The 24,541-nt window shown below is 31.9% G+C and overlaps 1 protein-coding gene across 1 annotated transcript in view; it reads left to right on the plus strand.

The window, feature by feature from the left end:
- The window catches only part of LOC142233168 (SEC14 domain and spectrin repeat-containing protein 1-B), a 237,324-nt gene extending 226,877 nt beyond the window's left edge, over positions 1-10,447 (plus strand). Inside the window, exon 10 of the mRNA XM_075303999.1 lies at positions 8,836-10,447. Within this exon, the coding sequence (XP_075160114.1) occupies positions 8,836-9,486 (651 nt within the window). The 3' untranslated portion in view covers positions 9,487-10,447. The remainder of the gene's footprint in view (positions 1-8,835) is intronic.
- The last annotated feature ends 14,094 nt before the right edge of the window (positions 10,448-24,541 follow it).

The following is a 24,541-nucleotide window of genomic DNA, read 5'->3' on the forward strand; positions in this document are numbered from 1 at the left end:
TTTTTTTAACATCCTCTGCATTGATATCGTATTAACCCTCTAATGCCAAAATTTTTTTGCCAGCTGATTAAATCTTCAATGTTAACGACACAAAAGCAAGATAACTAAGCAAGAAAAATTTATACAGTAAAATTCAGCATATGCTGCAAAGCCTCTTGAATAGTTTCAAATAAGTTTTCTTTTTATACCCACCACCATAGAATGGTGACGGGGGTATAATAAGTTTGTCATTCCGTTTGTAACACATCGAAATATCGATTTCCGACTATATAAAGTATATATATTCTTGATCAGGGGGAAATTCTATGACGATATAACGATGTCCGTCTGTGAGTATGTTCGGCTGTCTGTCTGTTGTAATCACGCTACAATCTTCAATAATGAAGCAATAGTGCTGAAATTTCGCACAAACTCGTCTTTCGCCTGCAGGCAAGTCAAGTTCGAAGATGGGCTATATCGGTCCAGGTTTTGATATAGTCCCAATATAAACCGACCTCCCGATTTGGGGTCTTGGGCTTATAGAAATCGTAGTTTTTATCCAATTTGCTTGAAATTTGAAATCTAGAGGTATTTTATGACCATAAAGAGGTGTGCCAAAAATGGTGAGTATCGGTCCATGTTTTGGTATATCCCCCATATAGACCGATCCCCCGATTTTACTTCTTGGGCTTATAGAAACCGCAGTTTTTATTCAATTTACCTGAAATTGGAAATCTATAGGTATTGTAGGACCACAAATACGTGTGCCAAAAATTGTGAGCATCGGTCCATTCGTATAGCCCCCATATAGACCGATCTCCCGATTTTATTTCTTGGGCTTATAGAAACCGCAGTTTTTATTCAATTTACCTGAAATTGGAAATCTAGAGGTATTACAGGACCACAAATACGTGTGCCAAAAATTGTGAGTATCGGTCCATGTTTTGGAATGGTCCCCATATAAAACGACCTCCCGATTTGGGGTCTTGGGCTTATAGAAACCGTAGTTTTTATTCAATTTGTCTGAAATTGGAAATCTAGAGGTATTTTCGAGTCATAAAGAGGTGTGCCGAAAACGGTGAGTATCGGTCCATATTTTAGTGTAGCCCCCATAAGAACGATCTCCCGATTTAACTCCTTGGGTTTCTAGAAACCGTAGTTCATATCTGATTTGCCTGAAATTGTAAATATTCTGGTATATTAGGCTCACAAAAACGTGTATCGGATTAAGTTTTTATCGGTCCATTTGGTAATGCCTCCATATAGACCGACTTCACTTCCTGAGGGTGTAGAAGGCGCACTGATCATGAAAAATATAATACCGTATAATTACTTACCATCATCAAATAGAAAATTAAGTGCACATTTAAATAGATAAAACAAAAGAAAACAAGTATAAAAGGCCGTAAATTCGGCCAGGCCGAATCTTATGTACCCTCCACCATGGATTGCGTAGAAACTTCTACGAAAGACTGTCATCCACAATCGAAATACTTGCGTTGTGGTATCTTAAAGCTTCTTAACATCGTTTTCTAAATTGTGAGTTAGTCCATACGTGGTATATATTAGACAAAAAAGTTATGTATAGTTAAGTCTACAAATAATTACGAATCGATATGGACTTTTTGCACGGTACGTAGAGAGCCAGAATTGAAATATGGGGATCGCTTATATGTGGGCTATATACAATTATGAACTTGATATGGACCAATTTTTGTGTGATTGGAAATCGATTTATCTGAGGGATATATATAACTATAGACCGATATGGACCTAGTTAGGCATGGTTGTTAACGACAATATACTAGCACAATGTACCAAATTTCAACTCACTCGGATGAAATTTGCTCCTCCAAGTGGATCCAAAACCAAATCTCGGGATCGGTTTATATGGGGGGCTATATATGATTATGGACTGATATGGACCACTTTTGGCAGGGTTGTTAAATAGCATGTACTAACATCACGTACCAAATTTCAACCGAATCGGATGAATTTCGCTCTTCCAAAGGGCTCCGGAGGTCAAATCTGGGGATCGTTTTATATGGAGGCTATATATAATTATGGACTGATATGAACCAATTCATGCATGGTTGTTGGATACCATATACTAACTTCACGTACCAAATTTCAACAGAATCGGTTGAATTTTGCTCTTCCAAGGGGTTCCGGACGCCAAATCTGGGGATCGGTTTATATGGGGGCTATATATAATTATGGACCGATGTGGACCAATTTTTGCATGGTTATTAGAGACCATATACTAACACCATGTAACAAATTTCAGCCGGATCGGATGAAAGTTGCTTCTCTTTGAGGCTCCGCAAGGCAAATCTGGGGATCGGTTTATATGGGGGTTATGTATAATTATTGACCAATGTGGATCAATTTTTGCATGGTTGTTAGAGACCATATACCAACAAAATGTACTAAATTTAAAAAAATTTTTTATGAAATCCCGTTATTGAGATATCCCATTATGTTTAGTTTTTCTGACTTTTTTGCAACAGACAAATTACAAATTATACACGGATGAAAAAGACTGTTTTTCATATGTTTGGCTATAAACATTATATGTTTGGAACACAAATTTTTAAACACAATATTTTTGAGTGCAAGCATATAATGTTCATAAACTAGCATAACATGTTTGGGACATATATGTTAATATGTTAGAACATATTATGTTTGGGACATAAAATGTTTTTAAATGTAATATGCTTGGATGCAAACATATATTAATTTAGAAATAGCCTATAAACATATATGTGTTTAGTAGCTTGGAGCGCTATTTAACAGGGAGCGATATTGAATTAAGTTGGTGGTTGTTGCTTGTTATTACAAAATTAACATTTTATTTTTCCTTGGGCAATTGATCAGCTACTTCTTTGATCCTTACAAACTGTGTGGTCCGCTGTTCGAATCCCCGTCCGGCAAAAGGTAAAATTAAAATAAAAAAAATCATACAATTGAATAATTTCTTCTACAATGTTTGTATTACAGAACAAGGTGCTAAGAACTAAAAAATCTCGTGGAAGTGAGAAAGATATACAATTAGGCAGAAACAAAATTTTGAGCATTCAGGTCGAAAACCTATGTTGTTAGCACCTATATTACCTGTTTATTTTCATAATTCATTATGATTGTAAATATATAAATAAATAAATAAAATTTTGAGCACAATATTGTTTGGGAGAATTTTTTTTAAAGCATATAATATTTTTGGGTGCAAAATGCTTCCAAACATATTATATGTTCACATAATAACATATTGTTTTTTGGAAGACAACATTATTGAATTTGGATGCAAAAATACAAAATGTTTGGAAATTGACTACCCAAACATATATTGTTTAGACCACTATGCTTTCAAACATATTATATATTGGAAGAGATCAAACATATAAATGTTTGGGCAATAGCCAAAAATGTATATGCTTGAAGCAAAATATGTTTGGGAGTATATGTTACAGAAGCGATTTTTTGTGAGCGTGTACCTCGAGCTAGAAATGTCCGATTATATCGTTGTTTGTACTTGAATGCAAGGTATTGAGATGTCGAACAAACGTGTATAATAAGATCTGTGATAAGTTAAGTGGTTCAAAATATATCGATGAAAATAAGGCGAATTTTCAAAACAATCTAGTTTTACAACGTCACGAAAATCGGATAAAAAATACTGCCCTTGGAGTAAAATTGGGAGATCGGTCTATACGTGGGCTATACCAACACATGGGCTGATTCACCTAATTTCCGTTACATGTATTTGTGATCTAATTCTAGATTTTAAATTTAGACAAATCTGATAGAAAGTACGTTTTCTAGAAGCCCAAAAAATAAAATCGGAAGATCGGTATATATAGGGGCTATACCAACACATGAACCTATAACCATCATTTTCTTCACACCTAAAATACCTCTGTATTTGAAGTTTAAAGCAAATCGGATAGAAAATACGGTTTCTAGAAGCCCAAGAAATAAAATCGGGATATCGGTCTATATGGGGGCTATATAAATACATGGACCGATAGACACCATCTTTGGCACTCCTATTTGCGGTGCTAAAATACCTCTAGATTTCCAATTTCAGGGAAATTGGAGAGGAACTATGGTTCCTAGAAGCTCAAGAAGTAAAATTGGGAGAACGGTCTATATGGGGGCTATACCAAAACATGGACCGATACACACCATTTTTAGCACATCTACTTTTGGTCCCAATATACCTTTAGATTTCAATTTTCAGCCAAATCGGAGAGAAAATACAGTTTCTAGAAGCCCAAGAAGTAAAATCGGGAGATCGGTCTATATGGGGGGCTATACCAAAACGTCATCAATCAATCCCATTTTATCATTAAATAGTCCTGACATAATTATAAAGTCGTGACCGATGTTTCACGATGATACCTATACTGGAAGTATTTTTGGCCGCAAACTCCATATAGCACCGACCACTGTGGAATGGTGACGGGGGTATAATAAGTTTGTCATTCCGTTTGTAACACATCGAAATATCGATTTCCGACTATATAAAGTATATATATTCTTGATCAGGGAGAAATTCTAAGACAATATAAACATGTCCATCTGTCTGTCTGGCTGTCTGTTGTAATCACGCTACAGTCTTCAATAATGAACCAATCGTGCTAAAATTTTGCATAAACATCTTTTGTCTGCAGGCAGATGAAGTTCGCAGATGGGCTATATCGGTCCAGGTTTTGATATAGTCCACATATAAACCGACCTTCCGATTTGAGGTCTAGGGCTTATAGAAATGGTAGTTTTTATCCAATATGCCTGAAATTGGAAATCTAGAGGTATTTTAAGAACACAAAGAGGTGTGTCAAAAATGGTGAGTATCGGTCCATATTTCGGTATAGCCCCCATATAGACCGATCTCCCGATTTGAGGTGTTGGGATTATAAAAACCGTAATTTTTATCCAATTTGCATGAAATTGGAAATCTAGAGGTATTGTAGGACCATAAAGTGGCGTGTCAAAAATGGTGAGTAACGGTCCATGTTTCGGTGTAGCCCCCATATAGACCGATCTCCCGATTTGAGGCCTTAGGCTTATAGAAACCGTTGTTTTTATCCAATTTGCCTGAAATTGGAAATCTAGAGGTATTTTAGGACCATAAAGTGGCGTGTCAAAAATGGTGAGTAACGGTCCATGTTTCGGTATAGCCCCCATATAGACCGATCTCCCGATTTGAGGCCTTAGGCTTATAGAAACCGTAGTTTTTATCCAATGTGCCTGAAATTGGAAATCTAGAGGTATTGTAGGACCACAAAGTGGCGTATCAAAAATGGTGAGTATCGGTCCATGTTTCGGTATAGCCCCCATATAGACCGATCTCCCGATTTGAGGCCTTAGGCTTATAGAAACCGTAGATTTTATCCAATTTGCCTGAAATTGGAAATCTAGAGATATTTTAGGAGCATAAAAAGCTATGCTGAAAATTATGAGTATAGGTCCATGTTTGGGTATAGCTTATAGACCGATCTCCACATTTTATTTCTTGAGCTTATAGAAACCATAATTTTTATCCAATTTGCGTGAAATTGGAAATCTAGAGGTATTGTAGGACCACAAATATGTGCGCCGAAAATGGCATGTCGACCGACCTCCCGATTTTACCTTTTGGGCTTGTAGAAACCGTAGTTGTTGTTCACTTTGCCTGATATTGAAAATCTGAAGGTTTTTAGGACTATAAATAGGTGTGCAAAATATGATTTTATTGTTTGGGATTCTAGAAAACGTGGTTTTTATGCAATTTGCTTGAAATTTTAAATTTCAAGGGCCGATGTTGATTTTGAATAAAACACAAACTATTTAGGAAATTATTGTAATTTTATTTTATTATGATATATTGGTATTACTCAATTATGTATGGAACAAAATATCGGTCAAATGGGCGCCGCGATCTCGGTGGCACACCTTCATCCGAAGGTTCTATGCCGTTAATGTGCCGAATTATCTCATCCTTTATCTATTGAATTGTTGCTGGCTTATCGACGTACACCTTTTCTTTTAAATAACCTCAAAGAAAAAGTCCAACGGTGTCAAATCACATGATCTTGGCGGCCAATTTACATCACCATTACGTGAGATAACACGGCCATTGAATTTGTTGCGCAAAAGAGCCATTGTTTCGTTAGCTGTGTGGTAAGTGGCACCGTCCTGCTGAAACCACATATCATCGTTATCATCTCACGATAGCGAACACCATTCACAGTAACTGCCTGACCGGCCTCATTGTGGAAAAAATACGGCCGGATGATGCCGCCGGCCCATAAACCGCACCAAACAGTCACTCTTTGTGGGTGCATTGGTTTTTCGACAATCACTCTTGGATTCTCATTCGCCCAAATGCGGCAATTCTTTTTATTGACGAATCATTGAAGATTGAAGATGATTTTCTTCGAAAAGTGATCATCCACTGTTGCCATTTCTTGGAACCATTCTGCCCATTCACGACGTTTGGAATGGTCAAGAGGCTTTAGTTCTTGAGCCAATTGCACCTTGTAAGCGTGTAAATGCAAGTCTTTATGAATAATGTTCATCAACGACGACGAGCGTGAGAGGTGGAATTGTTGGGTACGACAACGAGTTGAGGTGGACGGCTCTTCAGCCACACTATCGCGAACAGCAGCAATATTTTCTGCAGTACGAGCTGTACGAGCATGCAATGGTGTTCTCACATCTTCTACAGACCCGGTTTGCTCGAATTTTTCCACGATTTTTGCGATTGTACGCACATTTGGACGATCAAATTGACCAAAAAAGTCACGAAGTGTACGATATGCATTTTGATTTCAACGCCCATTTTCATAATAAGTCTGGATAACTTCAACACGTTGTTGGATTGTGTATCTCTCCATGCAGATTTTACAGATTTTATATTTTAAATCATCATTTTCTTGCACACTTACAAGAAACGTCAAACGAAAATGGTTCATATAAATCCAGAATCTGATATAGTCTTCATAGGTAAAATCTTTACGGGAAGTGTATTGTTGGAACTGCTTTGCTTTGGGAGAATATATGCCATCAAAACCCCCCCGGGAGCCACCGTGGTGCAATGGTTAGCATGCCCTCCTTGCATACACAAGTTCGTGGGTTCGATTCCTGCTACGACCGAACACCAAAAAGTTTTTCAGCGGTGGATTATCCCACCTCAGTAATGCTGGTGACATTTCTGAGGGTTTCAAAGCTTCTCTAAGTGGTTTCACTGCAATGTGGAATGCCGTTCGGACTCGGCTATAAAAAGGAGGTCCCTTGTCTCTGAGCTTAACATGGAATCGGGCAACACTCAGTGATAAGAGAGAAGTTCACCACTGTGGTATCACAATGGACTGAATAGTCTAAGTGATACATCGGGCTGCCACATAACTTAACCTAACCTAACCTAACCCCCCCCCCCTCCGAAAATTTGAAAGGAAACTATAATATTTGATTCATGGTGGTGGGTATTTAAAGGGTGGTCAACATTTGGTCAAGGGAAAACGCGTGTAAATCGGTGAAATCGTTTATTTACAAAATCAAATTAAATTTCTTTTTCAAGTTCAATTAGTATAAAATTCAGGAAAAATATTCAGTTAGGCTTTCGCTTTTCCAAATCCGAATTGCCGGGCCTCACGCTTGACACCTGCCATCAGATTTTGTACAGCCACCTTGTCCACCTTCTTCGCCGCAGAAAGCCAGTTTGCCTTGAACTGCTGCTCGTCCTTAGCAGTTTTTTTTTGGTCTTCTTTAGGTTCCGCTTGACAATAGCCAAGTATTTCTCAATTGGGCGCAGCTCTGGCGTGTTGGGAGGGTTCTTGTCCTTGGGAACCACCTGCACGTTGTTGGCGGCGTACCACTCCATGGCCTTTTTACCGTAATGGCAAGATGCCAAATCCGGCCAAAACAGTACGGAACAACCGTGTTTCTTCAGGAAAGGCAGCAGACGTTTATTCAAACACTCTTTCACGTAAATTTCTTGGTTGGCAGTCCCGGAAGCTATGAAAATGCTGATTTTCAAGCCACAGGTACAGATGGCTTGCCAAACCAGATATTTCTTTGCGAACTTTGACAGTTTTATGTGCTTGAAAATATCTGCTTTTGCCGTATAAAACTCCTGTCCCGGAAGCTGCTTGTAGTCGGGACATTACCACGCAGTCAAACTTCGTCAGCATCGTCGTGTACAGCCTCCGGGATCGCGCTTTGGCCGTCGTATTTTGTTTATCATCGCGATTTGGAGTCACTACCTTCTTGTAAGTCGATAGTCCGGCTCGTTTTTTGGCTCGATGCATGGTTGTAGACGACACACCCAGCTTATTTGCGGCATCTCTGAAAGAGAGGTTAGGGTTTCGCTTGAAACTACCGGCAACTCTCTTTGTCGTGTCAGCGGCTTCCGGTTTTCGATTTCCCCCAGATCCAGACTTCCTATGTGTCGATAAACGTTCCCCAAACACTTTAATTACATTTGTAACGGTTGATTTGGCAACTTTTAGCGATTTTGCTAGCTTTGCGTGTGAGTAGCTCGGATTTTCGCGATGCGCGAGCAAAATTTTGATACGCTGCACTTCTTGCTTGGACGGCATTTTGACAACTGAAGAGTGAATTCCAAAATCAAAACAGGAGCAACATTCTACACACACACACCTTCAAAATGAGGGGTGTTCAGGTTTTTTAAATGCAAAATTGAAAGAAATACGTCAAGTTTATATTGACCAAATTTTGACCGTATCACCCTTTAAGATTCGACCCGGCCGAACTTACTGCTGTATATATTTGTTTTATTACATTTTTCTTTGTTGATACAATATTTTAATAAATCATTAATTCACTAATCAATACACGTTTCTATTGTAGGATTGGCATTCCCGCTCAACGGAAGACGAATCATTTGTTACTGCCTCTGAGGGGCGGACATCCTCATATATGAGCTGCAATAAAAGCTCATTCGATTACAGTGAGGGCGATGATTCTACATTGGCATTTGATATGCCCGATGTCAATTCGCCATTTAATATGTCGTTTGACGAATCGGAACAAAGTTTCATATCGGCCCAACAGGATACCAATAAAACACCAACAAAACTATCGGAAAACGACGAGGTAACATTGGAGGATCTAGAGGCTCCAAGCAGTTTAGCTGATATTGAAGATCTGCACAGTGAAAGTGTTACACCAACACCAGCAGAGACAGAAGAACTTTATGTCGACAGCATACCGGTGGAATCAGAAACTGAACTAGAAGTAGCTGCTATAGCCAATGCCTCGTCATTGCAAGTTCTCACAGAATGTCCGAAAATGCCAATGTCTTTGACACCAGAGGTGAGCTCATGTTCGAATGCACGACAAATGCTTGATGAAGCTTCACCGTCATCATCATCTGCTATTAATGTCCAAGAAAGTCCTACTAACACTAATGACAATAGTCAGGCTAAAACAAATTTAGCTTGGCGCCGTAGTAAATATTACGAGAATATAACGAAACAAACAATTAAAGGATTTTTATAAAGGAATCCCATCATTATTTTCAATTCAACCTATAACAAATGAGTTTTAACCCTAGTTCTAACGAATTTTTGTTTATTAATCTTTTGGCTTAACTAAAATTGTGTTTTGTATTATAATTCAGTTGTCACAAATATTCTTGTTTTATACAGAGGGCAGCAAAAGTCATGATAACCATGGTAACTATTTGTACAGTATGGCTGATATGTAATGTAATATTTGTTTTTTGAACTTTCTGGTGAAAATTAAACCCCAAAGTTTTTTTATTTATTATTATTTTTGTTTTTTTTTTTTCATTTTATTGTTCAAAACAAATGTCATAAATAACATAAAATTTTAAAATCAATTAAGATTTGATGAAATTGGCTATCTTTAGCACGAATTATGGCCTTCAAAAACCGACAAAGCCATCACACGCTGGCTCTGCGGCATTTTGGCCCAATCTGAACGAAGCATCGTCTTGAGATTATCATCTCTTTGATCTTTTGTTTCAGTGCCAACCATGCCCTCAAAAATGTCCCACATGCAAAACTCCAACGGATACAGATCACGATTGGCACAGTTGGTAGAATTCTACCAAAAATTGTAGATTTTGCAAATTATTCCTCTCCAACTAAAAGACACTTCACAAATTTTCTATAGAAATAAAATTTTGACAAGTTTTTCTATAGAAATAAAATTTTCTTTCGAAATAAAATTTTGATTAAATCTCCTTTCGCAATAAATGTTTGATAAAATTTTCTTTAGAAATAAACTCTTTATAAAAGTAATACCAAAATTGTTATAGGTCATTTACCTCCGAAGAATCAATGCAATGAAAATTGCATAGCCTTTTCAAAATAATTTTCATGTTAAAGTAAAACGGGACAGATGTAAATTATAACAACATTTTCTATAGAAATACATTTTTCTTTAGGAATAAAAAAATTTTAAATTTTCTATTGAAATAAGATGTTCTATAAAAATAAAATTTGTGCAACATTTTATAAAAATACAATTTTCTTTCGAAATAAATTCTTGATAAAATTTTCTTTTGAAATAAAAAAATGTAAAAAATATTGTTTAAAAAAAATAAAAAATTTTCTAAAGAAATAAAATTTTTCACAATTTTTCTATAGATATAAAATTTTTTAGAAATTTTCTATAGAAATAAAATTTAAAAAAAAAATCTACCGAAATAAAATTTTTCAAGAATTTTCTATAGGAATGACATTTTTCAAAAATTGTCTATAGAAATATAATTTTTCAAAATTTTTCTTTAGGAACAAATTTTTGATAAAATTTTCTTTAGAAATAAAATTTTTCAAAAATTTTCTACAGAAATATATTTTTTTATAAAATTTTATAATAACTTTTATAACATTTTTTATAGAGATAAAATTTTCCAAAAATTTTCTATAGAAATAAAATTTTGACAAAATTTTCTATAGAAATAAAATTTTGACATAATTTTCTATAGAAATAACATTTTGACAAAATTTTCTATAGAAATACAATTTTTCAACAATTTTCTATAGGAATTAAATTTTTCAAAAATTTTCTATAGAAATATAGTTTTTCAAATTTTTTTTAGGAACAAATTTTTGATAAAATTTTCGTTAGAAATAAAATTTTTCAAATATTTTCTATAGATATATAATTTTTCAAAAATTTTCTATAGAAATAAAATTTTTCTATAGGAATGAAATTTTTTTAAAAATTTTCTATAGAAATATTATTTTTCAAAATTTTTCTTTAGGAACAAATTTTTGATAAATTTTTCTTTAGGAACAAATTTTTGATAAAATTTTCTTTAGAAAGAAAATTTTTCAAAAATTTTGTATAGATATATAATTTTTCAAAAAGTTTCTATAGAAATAAAATTTTGACTAAATTTTCTATAAAAATAAAATTTTGACTAAATTTTCTATAGAAATAAAATTTTTCAAAAATTTTCTATAGGAATTAAAATTTTCAAAAATTTTCTATTGAAATATAGTTTTTCAAATTTTTTTTTTTTTAGGAACAAATTTTTGATAAAATTTTCGTTAGAAATAAAATTTTTCAAATATTTTCTATAGATATATAATTTTCCAAAAAATTTCTATAGAAAAAATTTTTTTTATAAAATTTTATTAAAATATTTATAACATTTTTTATAGAAATAAAATTTTTCAAAAACTTTCTTTAGAAATAATATCTTTCAAAAAATTTCTATAGGAATAAAATTTTTCAAAAATGTTATATATATATATATATATATATATATATATATATATATATATATATATATATATATATATATATATATATATATATATATATATATATATATATATATATATATATATATATATATATATATATATATATATATATATATATATATATATATATATATATATATATATATATATATATATATATATATATATATATATATATATATATATATATATATATATAATTGATTGATAGTTTTGCTGCAAGTAGAGAATGTTGATGAGGAATGTGGTAATTCCGAAATGTGCTTCCATCCAACCATCTTGCAGTCTATAGGATTTTGCCCAAATAAATTTTACAAACATTCTTTGCCTCTGTTGGTTAAGCTACACTAGTACTTTAGTCAATGCATGGTTTTAAACCGAAATCAAAAAAACAACAACAATGCTTAAAGAACAAAACCAACAATAACAAAACAAAACGAAGGAGAAATAAAATTTTTTAAAATTTTCTATAGAAATAAAATCTTTCAAAAATTTTCTATAGAAATAAAATTTTTAAAAAATTTTCAATAGAAATAAAATGTTGACAAAATTTTCTATAAAAATAAATTTTTGACAAAATTTTCTATAGAAATAAAATTTTGACAAAATTTTCTACATAAATAAAATTTTGACAAAATTTTCTATAGAAATAACATTTTGACAAAATTTTTTATAGAAATAAAATTTATTAACATTTTTCGACAGAAATAAAACTTTTCTATAGGAACGAAATTTTTTTAAAAATTTTCTATAGAAATATTATTTTTTAAAATTTTTCTTTAGGAACAAATATTTGATAAAATTTTCTTTAGAAATAAAATTTTTCAAAAATTTTCTATAGATATATAATTTTTCAAAAATTTTCTACAGAAATAAAATTTTGACAAAATTTTCTATAAAAATAAAATTGTGACAAAATTTTCTATAAAAATAAAATTTTGACAATATTTTCTATAAAAATAAAATTTTGACAAAATTTTCTATAGAAATAAAATTTTTACAAAATTTTCTATAGGAATTAAATTTTTCAAAAATTTTCTATAGGAATATAATTTTTCAAAATTTTTTTAGGAACAAATTTTTCATAAAATTTTCGTTAGGAACAAATTTTTCATAAAATTTTCGATAGAAATAAAATTTTTCAAATATTTTCTATAGATATATAATTTTTCAAAAATTTTCTATAGAAATAATTTTTTTACAAAATTTTATAAAAATGTTTATAACATTTTTTATAGAAATAAAATTTTTCAAAAACTTTCTATAGAAATAAAATCTTTAGCTGATAGCCTAAGTAGCTAATGCTAGATTTTCTCTCTATTACTCTTATATTTACTATAAGTTTAATAAATAAATAAAATCTTTCAAAAAATTTCTTAGGAATAAAATTTTTCAAAAAATTTCTATATATAGATAATTGGTTGATAGTTTTGCTGCAAGTAGAGGATGCTGATGAGGAATGTGGTAATTCCGAAACGTGCGTCCATCCAACCATCTTGCAGTCTATAGGGCTTTGCCCAAATAAATTTGACAAACATTCTTTTCCTCTGTTGGTTAAGCTACACTAGTACTTTAGTCAATGCATGGTTTTAAACCGAAATCAAAAAACAACAACTATGCTTAAAGAACAAAACCAAAAATAACAAAACAAAACGAAGGAGAAATAAAATTTTTTAAAATTTTTCGATAGAAATAAAATTTTTCAAAAATTTTCTATAGAAATAAAATTTTTCAAAAATTTTCTATAGAAATAAAATTTTGACAAAATTTTCTGTAAAAATAAATTTTTGACAAAATTTTCTATAGAAATAAAATTTTGACAAAATTTTCTATAGAAATAAATTTTTTCAAAAATTTTCTATAGAAATAAAATTTATTGACATTTTTCTACAGACATAAAATTTTGACAAAATTTTCTATAGAAATAAAATTTATTAACATTTTTCTACAGAAATAAAATTTTTCTATTTTTCCATGAAATTTTTTTAAAAATTTTCTATAGAAATATTATTTTTCAAAATTTTTCTTTAGGAACAAATTTTTCATAAAATTTTCTATAGAAATAAAATTTATTAACATTTTTCTACAGACATAAAATTTTTTTTTCTACAGATTTAAAATTTTCTATAGAAATAAAATTTATTAACATTTTTCTACAGAAATAAAATTTTTCTATTTTTCCATGAAATTTTTTTAAAAATTTTCTATAGAAATATTATTTTTCAAAATTTTTCTTTAGGAACAAATTTTTGATAAAATTTTCTTTAGAAATAAAATTTTTCAAAAATTTTCTATAGATATATAGTTTTTCAAAAATTTTCTATAGAAATAAAATTTTGACAAAATTTTCTATAAAAATAAATTTTTGACAAAATTTTCTATAGAAATAAAATTTTAACAAAATTTTCTATAGAAATAAAATTTTTACAAAATGTTCTATAGAAATAAAATTTTGACAAAATTTTCTAAAGAAATACAATTTTGACAGCATTTTCTATAGAAATAAAATTTTGACAACATCTTCTATAGAAATAAAATTTTGACAAAATTTCCTACAGAAATAAAATGTTGACAAAATTTTCTATAGAAATACAATTTTGACAAAATTTTCTATGCTAATAAAATTTTGACAAAATTATCTATAGAAATAAAATTTTGACAGAATTTTTTATAGAATAACAGTTTGACAAAATTTTCTACAGAAATAAAATTTTTCAAAATGTATCTACAGAAATAAAATTTTTCAAAAATTTTCTATAGAAATAAACATTTTCTATAGAAATAAAATGTTTCAAAAAATTTGTAAAGAAATTAAATTTTTCAAAAAATTTTTATAGAAATAAAATTTTGACAAAATTTTCTATAGAAATAAAACTTTGAGAAAATTTTCTATAGAAATAAAATTTTGTATAGAAATAAAATGTTAAAAAAATTTTCTATAGTAGTAAAATTTTGCAAAATACGATTTTTTTGTAAAATGTTCTCCTAATTTTGGTAGATTATTTTGGGCTCTAGTGGCACCCGTGATTGAGATCCCGAGATTTTTGTGTCCATTCCGCAGTGTAAATGAAGGGTGGAATCTCTTTTTTAACCCGATAATTACGATTGTGCTGAATCCTCTGGTTCTGCGTTATTTTGGCCCATTTTCAGCGAAGAGGCGTTTTGAGATGATCGACACTTTAACAAATTTTAGTGCTGACATTACTTTGCAAAATGCCCTGCACGCATATGGATTGAGATCCGGAGATTTTTGTGGCCATTATGCTGTATAAATTAAGCAAGAAACTTCCTATTTAAGTCATTCTTGATCAATGGTCTACGACATCAATGTTTATCTGTCCATGGCTTCAATACTGTTTTTAGGACATTTTCCCGATAATATTCGGTGTAATCAATGGTGTACATTTTCCGTTTACCTCCTTGACAAATCACCCCGATCACATGTTTGTTCGCCAACTGCTGAATTTGGAAAGGAGAAGCCAGGCAAGCGAATGACCTACTCGGCTTTTTTCTTTCCTAATTTTTTTTTTTGTGCATCGGTGAGCTCTTGCACTGTTTGGAACTTCAATGTCTTTAGTCCAAGCTCATTTTTCAATATGTATTTCTCTCGCGTTCTCTAGATATGTTCAGCCAAGAGCAAGTTTTCCATACTGGGGCATGGATTTTGATGAAATCTGGCTTTAAATTTTCAGATCATTTCTGGAGTTGTTATCGTTTTAGCATAACCGCCTTGTCATGGCCTCAAACATAACTTCGACCAAACCCTAAAATGTTTTTGAGTGGTGAATTACCTCCTCTCACTAACGCTGGCGGAATTTCTTAGTGTTTCATAGCTTCTCTAATTGGTTTCACCGCAATGTGGAACGACGTTCAGACATAAACTCGGGCAGCACTCAGTGGTACAATAGAAGTTCACCACTGTGGTATCACAATAGCTTGAATAGTCTAAATGAACCTGAAATATCGGGCTGCCACTATACCTAACCTAACGTTATGGTGGAAGGTTTTAACGATAGCTATTTGGGGGTTTTCAGCCAAATATAAAACAATCACCCTATTACGCATGAATTCTATAACGAATAATTTTATTTCACAAATAATATTATACACTTGATCATAATGCTTTTGTAGGCTTGTAAACAATAAAATGAACTGTCACTGGAATAAATCTGTCAAATGTCAGACGACAGCTTTAGAAATGATAGCAACCTGAATTTTAATTGGGGGCAATACAAATCAGCCACTCTGTGCATGTATAAATAACAATGGGTTCGTTGACTTTTGCTGCTTATTGTATGTATATAATTTTTTTTTTCTTATTCCAAATTTTATTTGAATGAATTTGATTTTATTTATATTTATAGTTTGATATTCCCTCATAAATATCATTTTATTTAAAGATAAAACGTGTGCTTCCTAGAATTTATGTGGGAGTGCGAGCATTTTTTTCTTTTTAATTTTTATTTTGTTTTATTTGCGCATGCTATTGTTATTATTTATTAGCCTACATTTTTCAATTTAAAGCAAAATTTTGAATATTCCAAATATTATTTTTATTTTGAGAAAATTATGGTTTTAATATAATTAACATTTTATTTAAAAAAACTAAAACGTTCATCTCCTAGAATTTATGTAGGGGATGCCACCAGCATTTGTTTTAATTCTGTTTATTTTTTATTTGTTATTGTTATAATTTATTAACCTATTCTTGCAATTTCTTAAGCTAAATTTTGAGAATTCCAAATATCATATATTTTTTTTTTGTATTAATTAATGACTTTTATAATAATATAGGTTATCAAATAAAAATTAAATAAACTTTAAATATTGTGTGTCTAACAATATTGTTATATACATGTTTAACAAATACCCGTTTTAATTAATGTCTATATTTATATTCATTTCAAATAATAATCATTTTAACTAATCGAAATCTTAGTCAATATATAATTATAAGAATTTAGTTTTATACTTTATATTTCTTAGTTAATTCAGTAAATTTAATTTTATATCTATATAAATTATTCCAACGACGATGTTAATACAATTTAATAATAAATTGGCATCAATTAAAACACATTCAGACTTATTACAGTTATTAAAATCTGGCGAAATATGTTTCCCGCTAAATATGGAATATTCACCATAAAAAGGAATACAAATTCTAAAATTGAATTTTTGGTAAAAAAAAAACAACACAACAATGTAAAAAATTAAAGTTGACTTTTAATAATCTTAAAACTGGGCAATTTTTTTAATAATTTGTTTTTTAATATTTTTTATAATTTATTTATTTAGTTTTTGGAAAATTGACTCAATATATTTTACTGATGATTTTGACCAAAAATCGCATAATCAACATTTTAGAGAACAACTTGAAAGTAAATATTTTTCTGGAAACTCCGTGCACAGTATGTGTACACTGAAAAAAAATATTGTCGTGGGACCACAAATTTCTTGTTCTTGCCGATTTTCTTTTCCTTGTCCCAAGTCGTTTTGTCCTTGTAGACAAGTGATTCGACTTAAAATGGTAAATGGTAAAATGTTTTCGTTACATGCAAGAAAATATTGTTGGACTCTGTTGGCTTTAATAATTCTGAAAAATTCTTCAAAATAAGTAAATTTGTTGAGCTTTTGTATTTGACATTTTTTTTTTTTTGAAATGACTCTAATAGCAAATGAGCAAAAGGCAAATTTTTGTCCTAGCATCCATCAAATATTCAAAACTTAAAATTTAAAGGGAATTGAATCTTAAATGCATACCAGACTTATTTCTCAATTCTCCGCTATTTTGGCTGGAAGCAATACCAAAATCACACAATCCATAGACAAAATCTTTGTACACGCAAAAAAAAAAATTCTTTCCTCCCAAACGAAATTTTAGACAAATAAATATAGTTTCTCATTTGCTTTTCGCTGTAAGGAAGTTTCTTTGGAAGAAAAGTTTATACTTTTTGTGATAAACGTTTATTCTTTTCCAGGATGTAAAAACAATTTCATAAAGACTAATTCAAAAAAAAAAACAATCTTTTTTGGCTAATTGAATTTTTTCTCACATCATTCTCACTTCCACTAAGTTTTTTTTTAGTTCTTAGCACCTTTTTCTGTAATACAAACAATGTAGAAGAAATTATTCGATTTTATTTTTTTTTTAATTTTACCTTTCGCCTGGACGGAGAATCGAACCGCGGACCATACACTTTGTAAGCCAACACACTATCCACTGGGCTACTTAGTTGTTATTGACATCAACAGTCAAACAGTTATATTTATATAGCATAGTTTTCGACGCCCACGAGCCGAGTAAACAAATTTTATTTAACAGAAACATACATTTAGTTGGGCACTGTGAAGCAGTGTTAGTACGTCCGCCTTGCATACCAAGGATCGTGATTTCGATCCCCGCTTCGACCGAACAGAAAAAAGTTTTTTTTTGTTTAGTTTTTTTTTTACATATATATTTTTTTTTACATAGATTCCGAAAAGATGTTCAACATTACATACTACTATATTAAATTTTTACTACGAAACTGTAAAATGTGTCTTATTAAAGACTTAAAGTCAGAAAAGAACAGTGCTTGATATAAACGGAATGGAATGTGTTCTTGGTTCAAAAATATTTTTTATACCCTCCACCATAGGATGGGCGTATATTAACTTTATCATTCCGTTTGTAACACATCGAAGTATTGCTGTAAGACCCCATAAAGTATATATATTCTGGTCGGTAAAATTCTGAGTCGATCTAAGCATGTCCGTCCGTCCGTCTGTTGAAATCACGCTTACTTAACCGAACGAAACAAGCTATCAACTTGAAACTTGGCACAAGTAGTTGTTATTGACGTAGATCGGATGGTATTGCAAATGGGCCATATCGGTCCACTTTTACGTATAACCCCCATATAAACGAACCCCCAAATTTGGCTTGGGGATCCTCTAAGAGAAGCAAATTTCATCCGATCCGGCTGAAATTTGGTACATGGTGTAAGTATGTGGTCTCTAACAACCATGCAAAAATTGGCCCACATCGGTCCATAATTATATATAGCCCCCATATAAACCGATCCCCCGATTTGGCTTGCGTAGCCTCTAAGAGAAACAAATTTCATGCGATCTGGTTAGGTTAAAGTGGCAGCCCGATTAAGTTTCAGGCTCACTTAGAGTATTCAGTCCATTGTGATATTGCGATCTGGTTGAAATTTGGTACATGGCGTTAGTATATTGTCTCTAAACACCATGTACAAATTGGTCCACATCGGTCCATAATTATATATAACCCCCATATAAACCGATCCCCAGATTTTACATCCGGAGCCTCATGGATGAGCAAATTTCATCCGATTTGGTTGAAATTTGGTACGTGGTGTTAGTATATGGTCTCTAAAAACCATGCAGGAACTGGTCCATGTCGGCCTATAATTATATGTAGCCTCCATTTAAACCGATCCCCAGATTTGACCTCCGGAGTTTTTGGAGGAGCAAAATTCATCCGATCCGGTTGAAATTTGATACGTGTTGAAATTTGATACATTGCCCTAGTATATGGCGGCTAACAACCATGCCAAAATTGGTCCATATCGGTCTATAGTTATATATAGTCGATCCAAAAAATAATCTACCAAAATTTTATTTCTATAGAAAATGTTGTCAAAATTTTATTACTATAAAAAATTTTGTAAAAATGTTATTACTATACAAAATGTTATCAAATTTTATTTTTATAGAAAATTTTGTCAAAATTTTATTTCTATAGAAAATTTTGTCAAACTGAATTATATACGAATTTAATCGGCCATTTTATTTTTGTTTAATATATATCCCGTATGAACTAGCTTACAATTGAGAAGACGGTGTTAAGAAGTTTTAAGATACCTTGCCATCGACAAGTGTTACCGCAACCCAAGTAATTCGATTGGGGATGACAGTCTTAAGTACAAGTTTCTATGCAATCCATAGTGGAGGGTACATAAGATTCGGCCTGGCCGAACTTACGGCCGTATATACTTGTTATACCCTGCGCCACACTGTGGAACAGGGTATTATAAGTTACACCCAGAAAAAAGTGACCCCTTCTTTAAGTTAAAATGAACTCATTGTGAAGAAAGTTGAACTTCGTATAGCGCCAAAGACATTTTTATTTGTTTGAACGATGTGATTTTCGTAGAAATTAGGAATAATGTATTCCATATATTAGTTAACATTTTCCTATATTTATGTAGCACTATACTACAGAATGAAAAAATTTAACTAATTTGAATTCATATATGGAATGATTTTATTGAAATTTTTTCATTCATTTGGACAAATCTTACACATTTGTGGTAAAACTTTTACTTCATAATTAGAACAGCTTACCTTCGTTTTTAAATACAATTTTATTTATTTCTATAAGCAACTTTATCTTCAATAAAAGACATGTTTTATTAATATATTGAATATATTTATTAAGAATCAACAGCATCGAATCTCTTTGAAATATTAGTTTATTATTCCACTATTTCCAATTTCCGTGTGATATTATCAACTGTAAAACGCACTTTTTCTTCTTCTTGTACTTTTCACTTTTAATAAGTTGCTGCCTAACGATTTTGTCCTCCTTTTACAATTTCAATACCTACAAATATAAAAAATCATAAAACATTTTTGTTCCAAAAGGTTAGCGTCACTGAATATTACCTGATAATTGAAGATTCCAAAATGAAGACAAATGAAAGGGTTGTTATTCTGCTGGTGTTTTCTTCCTTTTACACTATCACGAACATTGATAGATTTATTTTTAAAAACGAAAATTTTTCTCACTAATTTAAAATAACAAATATTTTATATATTTCATTTGTTATTTGTTATATTAGTTTACCATATTATTTTTTAACAATCTCTCCGTATACCAAAACAACGCGATTCCAACTAGAAAAAACAACCGACGCGCAAACATATCGATTACACCCACGCGCAAACACATCGATTACGATGACAGGTATCGATTACAGGTAGACAATAAAAATTTAGGAAAATTTCCTATATTCTAACAAGTGTGTTTCCTTAAGTTTTGAAAGGATTGCATACTTCTTAGTACGAATGAACTAAAATATTTTTCTATGTCAAGTGTTGTTCGTATGTATGAAAAACTTTCTATTATAAAGGAAGTCGCAATTATCATTTTATAAGAAATTTTACTAATTTTGAGGAAACTTGGTTTTAGTTCGGGTTTTGTTTATTTTTACGAATGCTTTGTTATCGGTGAATAAAATTTTCTTTTTCAGTAGTAAATTCTTATACCCAGCGAAGAAAATAGTATGAGTAAAATTCCATGCCTTATTCTAGTTAATGAACTATTCCTAACTGCTTACAGTTTAGCATTATTTTAATGAAACGAGTAAATTTTATTATTTTTCACAAAAATTTACCTTGATGGAAATAAAATGGATAAACTATATTGATGAGAATTTTTTCCTTTAGTTTCGAAGGCACTTTTTTCTGGGTGTAGTGCATATGTTTGTAACACCCAGAAGGAGACGAGATAGACACATGGTGTCTTTGGCAATAATGCTCAGGGTATGTCCCTGAGTCGATGTAACCATGTCCGTCCCTCCGTCCGTCCGTCTGTCTGTGAACATATTTTTGTGATCAAAGTCTAGGTCGCAATTTAAGTCCAATCGCCTTCAAATTTGGCACATGGTCCTAATTTGGGTCAGAATAGAACCCTATTGATTTCGGAAGAAATCGGTTCAGATTCAGATATAGCTCCCATATATATCTTTCGCCCGATATGCTCTAATATGGACCCAGCAGCCAGAGTTTTATACCGATTTGCTTGAAATTTTGTACAAACATAACACCTAGTCGTATAGTCAAGTGTGTAATATTTGATTGAAATCGGTTCAGATTTAGATATAGCTCCCATATATATCTTTCGCCCGATATGGGCTTATATGGCCCCAGAAGCCAGATTTTTTGGCCGAATTTGGTTGAAATTTTGCATCAGGAGTACAATAAGTAGTATAGTCAAGTGTGCAAAATTTTATAGAAATCGGTTCAGATTTAGATATAGCTTCCATATATATTTTTCGCCCGATATGGACTTATATGGCCCCAGAAGCCAGAGTTTTGGCCCAATTTTGTTGAAATTTTGCACTAGGAGTACAATTAGTAATATAGTCATGTGTGCAAAATGTGATTGAAATCGGTTAATATTTAGATATAGCTCCCATATATATCTTTCGCCCGATATGGACTAATATGGTCCTAAAAGCCAAAGTTTTGGCCCAATTTGGTTGAAATTTTGCACAGTGAGTAGATTGAGCATTGTACCGCTGAAAAACTTTTTGGTGTTCGGTCGTATCAGGAATCTAACCCACGACCTTGTGTGTGCAAGGCGGGCATGCTAACCATTGCACCACGGTGGCTCCCGAGATTGTTAAGAAACTTTAAAAGCTAATATATTTGACTTTTTCAAAATTTACCCTGAAAGAAGAGTTTTTTGGGGAACGAAATTTCAGACAAGCAAAGTTTTCTTTTGACCCAAAAAAAATTTTTTTAAACAAATAAAATAGTTTGCAGCCAATCATTGAATCATTTATTATAAATTCGAGTTTATCTGCTCTACAAGAAAATACTTTTTAAGAAAGGGGAATTTCGCTGGTCTACAATTTCGTTACTGAGGAAAGTATTTTTTCTATGGGTGTAGAAACGTCGATTTTCCCCCTTTTTTGTACTTTCAAATTTCGAAATGTTGAATTAAGACTTTTTGACGATTGCAAAATGTCAACTTTTTGTACCCTCCACCATAGCATAGGGGCATATTAACATATCGCAATATTGCTCTAAGACCCCATAAAGTATATATATCGTGGTCGTGGTGAAATTCTGAGTCGATCTGAGCATGTCCGTCTGTCCGTCTATTGAAATCACGCTAACTTCCGAACGAAACAAACTATCGACTTGAAACTTGGCACAAGTAGTTGTTATTGACGTAGGTCGGATGGTATTGCAAATGGGCCATATCGGTCAACTTTTACGTATAGCCCCCATAAAAACGGACCCCAAATTTGGCTTGGGGATCCTCTAAGAGAAGCAAATTTCATCCGATCTGGATGAAATTTGGTGCATGGTGTTAGTATATAGTCTCTAACAAGCATGCAAAAATTGGTTCACATCGGTCTATAATTATATATAGCCCCCATATAAACCGATCCCCAGATTTGGTTTGCTGAGCCTCTAAGAGAAGCAAATTTCATCCGATCCGGTTGAAATTTGGTACATTGTGTCGGAATATGATCTCTAACAACCATGCAAGAAGTGGTCCACATCGGTCGATAATTATATATAGCCCCCATAGCAACCGATCCCCCGATTTGGCTTGGGGAGCCTCTAGGAGAAGCAAATTTAATCCGATCCGGCTGAAATTTGGTACGTGGTGTTAGTATATGATCTCTAATGACCGTGCAAACATTGGTCCACATCGGTCCATAATTATATATAGCCCCCATATAAACCGATCCCGAGATTTGGTTTTGGAGCCACTTGGAGGAGCAAATTTCATCCGAGTCAGCTGAAATTTGGTACATTGTGCTAGAATATGGCCGTTAACAACCATACCAAAATTGGTCCATATCGGTCTATAGTTATATATAGCCCTCAGATAAATCGATCCGCAATCACACAAAAATTGGTCCATATCAAGTTCATAATTTTATATAGCCCCCATATAAGCGACCCAAATATTTCAATTCTGGCTCTCTACGTACCGTGAAAAAATCCATATCGATTCGTAATTATTTGTAGACTTACCAATACAACATACCTTTTTTGTCTAATATATACCTCGTATGGACTAACTCACAATTTAGAAAACGATGTTAAAACGACTTAAGATACCACAACCCAAGTAATTCCATTGGGGATGACAGTCTTTCGTAGAAGTTTCTACGCAGTGCATGGTGGAGGGTACATAAGATTCGGCCTGGCCGAACTTGCGGCAGTATATATTTGTTACTTTCTGATTTTTTCCAAATTTCGAAAAATCGTTTTCTAAAATTTTCAAAAATTGAACCTTAGATTTTTTTACACCAAATTTCTGCAGACTTTTCAATATAAAATGAGCTCTTGTTTTACATTCGAATTTGTCTTTTAATTTTTTTTTGGTAAAAGTTCGATTAGTCGTTTCTATTCACTCGTCTTTCAAAAAATGTAAAAGGATTACAAATATCGGAATTTTGTCTTACACAGTAAAAAAAGTAAACTTTTGATAGGAAGAATTAACTTTCTCGTGCGAAAATTTAACTAATTATACTCTACGTTTTGAGACTCTCACAAAGCGTTGTTGTACTTTTTAACTGCACTTCACGAAAAACAAAAATCATTGGAGCCAAATCATGATCATTTTAACCATACAATAGTTTATTTTTACTATTTTTGGGAATCGCACGAAAATTTTCTTATGCTTTAGTTGGAATATGGAATTAAGGTACACGGTCATTGAACGTTACCATATACCCACGTTGAGTTAATAAAATTTTTGAGACCTACTTGAAAAAAGGAAAATTTCACAAAAAGTAATAAAATTTAATTACAAACATTAATTTTTGCAATAAAAATAAGTTAGATTTAGTTTAACTACAGACTTTTTTCAGTGTATATATTCCTAGCACGAAATGTCTTAAATGTGCAGTTAATATCAACAATTGCATAACCTTCCCAAAACAATTTCCATTGGTTTGGTAAAGCTCAACGGAACAGATTTAAATTCCCCGCTGGAGTGACATTTTCAAGAATGCTTGCTAGGTTTAAATATTATTCAAAAACAGCATGCT

Source organism: Haematobia irritans, chromosome 4 (assembly GCF_050003625.1).
Source record: "Haematobia irritans isolate KBUSLIRL chromosome 4, ASM5000362v1, whole genome shotgun sequence".
NCBI classification, from domain to species: domain Eukaryota; kingdom Metazoa; phylum Arthropoda; class Insecta; order Diptera; family Muscidae; genus Haematobia; species Haematobia irritans.